Below are 7,730 nucleotides of genomic sequence, written 5' to 3' on the forward strand. Positions count from 1 at the left end.
TTATATAGCATGTTTCATGTCCCCAGGATGTCCCACTTTACAGCCAATGAAATGCTTTTAGGATGTAGTCGCTGCTGTAATGTAGGAAACATAACACTCAAGTTCCAATGGGATAATTGACCAAATGCCCTGTTTTTAGATGATGTTGGTTGAGAAATAAATATTGGCCAGAATGCTGGGAGAATTTTCTTGCTCTTAGGGAATAACACCATGGAATCTTTTATATCCACTTCAAATCGTATAAATCTTTCACCTTTTACTAAAGATTTTCGTGAAAGGACAGACCAGATTAACATCTCATTAGAAAGACATCACCTCTGACAGTATAGCTCCTCCTCAGTATTGCACTCGACTGTCAGCCTAGATTATTCACAACCTACTGAATCAGCTGAGAGTGCTACCCTGGAGCTGACCCTAAAAGTATAACACGCAGTATCACAATAACAGAGAAATAGTGTCAACAAAAAGCATCTCCCTTTTCCCTGGATTATGACGGTTTCCTATTTTTGTGTGAGGGGGAAAGAATGCTGCTGTTATTGCTTGTCTCACTGGATCTCCCATGGATCTCTTGTCAGCAGTGGCAGAGCAGTCTAGAATCTCTATAGCTGCCACTCAGTAAAAATCCTGTCTCAGACTTCAGCAGAGAGTAGGGTGAAGGATGGGGATGTTTCATGTGGGTACAGTTATATTCATTCTCAGATCCTTTTTTTGTTATGTGACAATATGGAGGAAATATTAAGTACTGGTTCCAATGGACTAATGAGATGTTAGTTCAACAAATTACTTAATTAGTTAGAAGCTCATGTGAACTTAATTCGGCAGTTAACATGAGTCTTTCTGACCTATTCTGATATGAGCAGGTGACTGCACAATCATGCTTGAGACACTTGGCTAGATTCAGATTCTGTCTCCTGGTGTCCCAAAGTAGCAGACATTAAGAGGTTTGCTCTGTCTTTATAGTCCTTTCATTATTCATATATTGCCACAGTTCTAACTTTGAAAATCCATATAATTCATCAAGTTTTAGCTTGTGATCCTTGCATCATTGAGTTAACTCACTGGGTATCTTATAACCTTTAGCTCATCAAACATTGCTCAACATGCACAGCCACAGAAGCCTTATCTTTATCAATATCTTGTTCTATTGCCTAAAATTACCATTTTTTCTAGCCAGTGATTTGTTAATTATTATGAATTGTGTTAATTGTATGCTGGTGGTGGGCATTAACTGGAGATGCACTTATGTTCCTATGCATTGTCAATCCTGGGAATGACAATTTTAAGTTATTCATTTTCCTTTAAAGTTTGTTTTTGTTTTGTTTGTTTTTGATACCCTTTCAAATGGCGGTACTTAATTAGTAATGGGTTTACAAAAGAGGTATAAATTGACACAGACTAAAACTGTGGTTGCTGGATTAGAAGGAACTCTAGAAATAAATATAAAAGTGTGTAAAGATTGGCTCCAGTTCTATCCTTCACCAGCTGGCTTTCCGGAATGGTCACCCACCTTCTATTGCACATGCAATGCCAAAATACCTTCCTGCGTAGCTGGTAGAGGAAACTATTTAAAATTTTAAACTTCTGCTTCCTTTTTGGTTTGCTCAAAATGTTTTATCCTCAGTTTAGGGGCTTCAGAATGGCTGCATGCAGAAATTCACATTGCTTTCCCAAGCTAACAATCTTGACCTATATTGCTATGCTTTATCCTTTTGGCTTTAGGGGATTGTGTTTGTTGGTGTTGCCTGATGAGATCTCAGATCCCCTCCCTCTTTCACTAACTTCCTTTGGAAAGACTAATTGTTATGACTCACTCTCCTTCTATTCCACCTGCAGGTGCTGTGTATGTGCCACTGTGGGTGAAGAAGGGTATGCTGCAATTTCCTACAGACATCAAAAGCCCCGTTATAATGGTTGGACCTGGCACAGGAGTGGCGCCATTCCGAGCAGCAATACAGGAACGTGTTGTGGAGGGAAAGAAAGGTCAGAGGTTATTGGCTTAAAGCACATTTTGTTGGTTAAGTGGCTGATGTCAGTAGTTCCCTCACTACCTATTATTGTCTGCAATATTCTAAATGTCTGCTTGTCTGCCAGTTTACAAGAAAATAATGAATTTTCATTTGTATCGGACCTTTCGCAACTTTAGGATGTCCAAAGCACTTTACAGGCAATGAAGTACTTCTGAAGTTTAGCCACTGTTGTGCACAACAAGATCCCACAAAGAGAAATTACCAGATAATCTGTTTTTTTAGTAACGTTACATGTTGGTTGAGGGATAAATATTGACCGGGACACCCAGGAAACCTCCCCTGTTGTTCTCCAATTAGTGCCATGAATCTTTTACGTCCACCTGAGAGAACAGATAGGGTCTCGGTTTAACATTTCATCCAAAAGTCAGCCTCTCCATCAGTGCAGTGCTCCATTGGTACTGCACTGGAGTGTCAGCCCAGTCTGTGGAGTGGGGCTAGAACCACAACCCTCTGATTCAGAGGCGAAAGTGCTGCCCAATGTTCTGTCTTTACTAGCATGGCGGCCAGAACTGGGAGTGTAACAAGGAAACACTCCTCTGCTCTGGGATGGTCTTTGTGTTCGAGCATGAGTACTCCTTCAGTCTCTGCGAATAACCAAGCTATGGCTAAAAGTGATGCTGATTAGTGCGGTTAATAAGTTGCTTTATTTCCCAATCACAATATTGTTACTTTCATCACAATCAATCAGTTCAACTGTTGTTCATGTGCCACAACACAAATAAACACATTAACTCACCCACTTCAATACATCCTTAGCCTAATGACAGAGCCTCTCCCTCTCTGTGCTTGCAGCCTACAGCTACCTGACTCACATGGGATGTTGTGTTGATTCTCAAAAGGCACCTCCTTAAAGATTTGCAGAGATTAAAGAAATTAAGCAACAGCAAAATGCTTATTGTCTTCTGAATGCTGAGACATTACTAACGATGAGGTCTATCCAAAACAATTGCATGTCCTATATTTAAACCACCTCTCAGCTGATCAAACACAGCATGGGGGCTGAAATAAAAGCAGAAAGTGCTGGAAAAGCTCAGCTGGTCTGGCAGCAACTGTGGAGAGAGAAACAGAGTTAACGATTCGTGTCCAAATGACTCTTCAGCGTTGGGGGTTGCTTGGGGAAGCGACAGCCCCAAGACACACATTAAAATCATTGATAGTAGGTCGTTTTAGTGGCATTGGTGTGATGGAATGGTCACAGAGTCCCACATTGTGATATTCTGCTTTCCACTATTAGGTAGCTACCTGTTTTTTGGCTGCCGTGGGAAGTCAAAGGATTTCTTCTGCCGAATGGAGTGGGAGGAGCTAAGTCAGAAGAGCTTCCTGACCCTATTCACAGCCTTCTCCCAGGACCAGGTAAGGTGTGCTACAGAGCTGGGGGGAAGAGCTGGAGGCTGGGCTTGCTGTTTAATGACTAGTGTGGAGATGGTGAAAATCACTACCTTTTAAATACGGACTCCACCCATATCTTTGTTTCAGAAACCTTCTGTTGTTGGTACTGTCTGATTCTTGATCACTGTTACTGCTTATTTTGTGAGTCATTTCCATACTTGTCAACAAGTTTTTGTTAATAAATCTAATCTACTGCCAAGATCTACTGTGCAAAGCCCGCCCAGGTTTATAAAAGGAGATTTAAAGGTAAAGGAACGGAAAGGATCCTGAACAAGAGAATCTTCAGGAAAAACAGGGAATGATAAGAAGATATGGATTTACAGACTATAAAGTCTACTGGAATTCTTTCAGGAAATAATGGAGTTAGTTGAAAACCAGTTGAAGCCTGATGCTAAGGCCCTAAAGTTTCTGAGGCTGGAGGGCCATTCCAGAATGTGAGCTGAACTTTTGAGTTTTGGTTTGTAGGGGGCCACCTTCACCCTCTGTGTCGAGGTTAGTGTGTTGATAGGGTGAGAGGTGCCTTCGGCTCCTGGTCTTCCCTGGGAGACTTCACCCATCACAGTCTTACCAGGCCTCAGTTGAACTCACACTGGTTGAGACCTGAACTGAGTCTCATTGAGGCCGTGTGAAGACTCCATTAGAGAAGAGGTAATGTAAGAAACAAGGCAAGTTCCACAAACAGCAAAAAGATAAATAACCAGATGAACTCTTCTAATAATGTTGGTTTAGGGATAATTATTGGTCAGGACAGCAGCATAGCTCCCTGCTCTTATTTGAAATAGTGGTGCTGGGATCTTTTACACCCATGTAAGAAAGCAGAGGGTGCTTCATCTAAAAAAATGTCTCATCTGAAAAAACACCTCTGACAGTGCAATACCCCTTCAATACGACACTGGAGTGTGACTTGAACTCTCAATCTTCTGATTCAGCCCAGTGTGCTACCCACTGAGCCACAGCTGACAGTGAGAAAGAGCCAAAGGAACAAACCACATCTGACAATGAAAACTCCAGGTTCTGGAACAAACTGCTGGATTGTTCCTGTCTCATGTTGTGATCCTTTTCACCTCTTCTTCCTGATGTGTTTCAATTTCTCATCTAAAATAACAACTGCCCTCCGTGTGTGATTTCAATGTAGGAGGATAAAATCTATGTCCAACACCGGATAAAGGAGAATGGACCTCTCATCTGGAACCTAATTCAGGAGGAACAGGCATATTTCTACATAGCAGGGTGAGTGTGGCTGTGATAGTGATATCAGTAATGGACTGTCCCATTACGTGTAGATCAGTGACGGTAATTTGAGAATGGACAGTGTGCAAAATAGGCTTTTGATTTGCTGCTGGTTAGTTTCTGTGCCTGCACAAGATGAATTTTATTCCTCTGTGTTCTACACAGTTTTGTCTTTACAACTACAGATCCGTGTTACAATGTGCAAGGTGGGTTGAACTGTCTTCATTAACATCAGCATTTTCTGTCTGTCCATTAGCTGGGGCCTTCGCACTGACTGTCAATGGGGCCGGAGTCAAACATCTCACTGTTTTTTATGCTTTGGTAGAGAGAGACTTTTCCTCCTGAGCTCCTGTTAACATCTCTCATTTAGCAGATGGTTACTTTGCATTAGAATCTGCTGATGCTGTAAGGATCGACTTCAGTTCACACAGGCAGAAATTACCACTGTAGAATTGTGGTAATCTTGTAGCTGTATTAAGCTTTTACATACTTTGTTATTTAATAAAGGCTAAATGCTAACCGTGTACCAATATAAAGGACAATCAATAGTGATATTAAATTATGACATTTCAAGTCAACTTGATTAATCCTTGCACTACAGAGGAAACCCAAAGACATGGGACAAGTGCTGAAATTTTGGATCTATTGTTGACACCATTATGTTTTATCCCTAGGTTTGGGAAATGTGTTATTAATTCAGGTCCAAAGAGTCCTAGCAAGATCTGTGTTTCAACACTGATCCTTCAGTTTGCACCTCCAACTCTGCTGTGTCTCAGCTCGGATTTTGTGTTTTGTTTCAGTCTATTGTGGGGCTTTACTGTGGAGTGTAATTTATCGCTGACCTTTGCCCCTTCTAATACATCTCCCTGGCAGGGCAACAATAGGCAGACAGCAGTCTGGATCTCCCTGGAGCTGATGGTCAGGCGCTTGTTGTAATGGGCCAGATGAAAACTTCACCCATGATGCTGTCAAAAATATCAGTTGCAGAAGAGTTCATGACCCTTATGGTCTTTGAAGAGATGCTAGTGTTGGGGTTAACCTGTTTCATTACCTTACACATTACAAAGTATTTACACCACAACCAGGCCGTTTGGCCCAATAGCTCCATGCTGGGGTTTATGCTGCACATGAACATCCTCCCACCATACGTGATATTTCTTTTTAATCTTTTCATGGGATGTGGGTGTCGCTGGCTAGGCCAGCATTTGCGGCCCAACCCTAATTGCCCTTGAGAAGGTGGTGGTGAGCTGCCTTCATGAACCATTGCACTCCATGTGGTATAGGTACATCCACAGTGCTGTTAGGGAGGGAGTTCCAGGATTTTGACCCAGCGACATATTGTAAATTAATGTCGATATATTTCCAAGTCTGGATGGCGTGTGGCTTAAAGGGGAACTTCCAGATGGTGGTGTTCCCATGTGCCTGCTGCCTTTGTCCTTCCAAACAGTGGAGGTTGTAGGTTTGGAAGGTGCTGTCAAAGGAGCCTTGGTGAGTTGCTGCAGTGCATCTTGTAGGTGGCACGCACTGCTGCCACTGTGTTGGGGTTGGGCGAAGGTGGGTGGAGTGAATGTTTAAAGTGGTAGGGGGAGTGCCGATCAAATGGGCTGCTTTGTCTTGGATGATGTTGAGTTTCCTGAGTGTTGCGGGTATTGTACTCATCCAGGCAAGGGAAGAATATTCCATCACACTCCTGACTTGTGCCTTGTAGATGGTGGCCAGCCTTTGGGGAGTCAGGAGGTGAGCTACTCGCTGCAGAATTCCCAGCCTCTGACCTGCTGTTGTAGCCACAGTATTTATATGGCTGTTCCAGTTCAGTTTCTGGTTAATGGTATCCGCTAGGATGTTAACAGTGGGGGATTCAGCAATGGTAATGCCATTGAATATCATGGGGTGATGGTTAGATTCTCTCTTGTTGGAGATGGTTATTACCTGGCAATTGTCTAGCGTGAATGTTACTTGCCACTTGTCAGCCCAAACCTGGATATTGTCCAGGTCTTGCTGCAAATGGACATGGACTGCTTGAGTTTCCGAAGAGTCCCCTATCAGCATGCCCTTCTTCTTTTCTCCCTCATATGTTTTTCGAACTACCCCTTAAATCCATCTGCTACTCATCTCAACTACTCCCTGTTGTGGGGAGTTTCACATTCTAACCACTCTCTGGGAAAAGATGTTTCTCTTGAATGTCTTATTGGATTTATTAGCAACTTCTTGTTTGTGATAGTTTTGCTTTCCTATGACTGTTTGCCAAGTCTGTGTCATTCTGTTTTCTCTCTCCCATAGCAATGCTAAGATGATGCCAACGCAGGTCACAGATTCCCTTAAGTCTATTTTCCAGTCAGAGGGTGGCCTCTCTGAACCTGAATCCGAGCACCTTCTAGTGGAACTGGAACGATGTGGCCGATTCCAGACGGAGACCTGGTCCTGAGTATCCCAGCATGTAACAGTTACAGTCAGCAACGTGTCAGTTACACCAGGCTCGGAGCCCAGACAGCACATTCTGCCTGTCCTGGAATAACGTGATAGTGAGTGCAGTCTGATTGCACGGCACTCAATCCTGGGTTAGGTTACCTGACTGATCACTCTGCCACTGAGGAGCTGAAAAGAATGTGGTTGTATGTTGTATTGTAATTTATCATTCACAAAATTGTCCCAGCAAATCACTAATTACTCAGAATCAAATGTGAGGACACTGAATGTTACAATTTAATTAAATAATATGGAGAAAAATAGCACGAAGCTGGAAATTGAATTCTGTTTCCCTTGTGTGTGATGTTGGTACATTGCATGATGGTAAATCAGAGGCCACACCTGCTACAAGCTCCCTGTTACTATTGTGGAGCCCGGAGTCCTTAGTGGGTGGTGAGGGGAAAATGATGCTCCCAGAGCAGCTGCAGAACATGGACTCTGGCTTTCTCATTAAATTTGTCCCCATGGAGCTGCCAGATTGGGGAAGCGGATGGTGGCGTATACGATGAAAAACCAGATCTGCAAACCTTCACTTATATTTGGGAGTACACCCTCCTCGTCCCCTCCCATTTTTAGGCCACTCGTAAGCCAGTCACCTGGCTCTCCTCAAGCAACGTG

The 7,730-nt window shown here is 43.0% G+C and overlaps 1 protein-coding gene and 1 pseudogene across 5 annotated transcripts in view; both read left to right on the forward strand.

Annotated features, from left to right (window-relative positions):
* ndor1 (NADPH dependent diflavin oxidoreductase 1) overlaps positions 1-7,378 on the forward strand; it is a 46,640-nt gene extending 39,262 nt beyond the window's left edge. For all 5 annotated transcript variants that reach the window (XM_078550435.1, XM_078550437.1, XM_078550438.1 and 2 more), the window contains 4 exons: positions 1,834-1,980; positions 3,262-3,380; positions 4,552-4,646; positions 6,927-7,378. In XM_078550435.1, the coding sequence (XP_078406561.1) occupies positions 1,834-1,980; positions 3,262-3,380; positions 4,552-4,646; positions 6,927-7,071 (506 nt within the window). In that variant the 3' untranslated portion in view covers positions 7,072-7,378. The remainder of the gene's footprint in view (positions 1-1,833; positions 1,981-3,261; positions 3,381-4,551; positions 4,647-6,926) is intronic.
* Positions 231-276, forward strand: LOC144686160 (U5 spliceosomal RNA; annotated as a pseudogene).
* Positions 7,379-7,730: the final 352 nt, after the last annotated feature.

Source organism: Cetorhinus maximus, chromosome 10 (assembly GCF_964194155.1).
Source record: "Cetorhinus maximus chromosome 10, sCetMax3.hap1.1, whole genome shotgun sequence".
In the NCBI taxonomy this organism is placed as follows: Eukaryota; Metazoa; Chordata; class Chondrichthyes; order Lamniformes; family Cetorhinidae; genus Cetorhinus; species Cetorhinus maximus.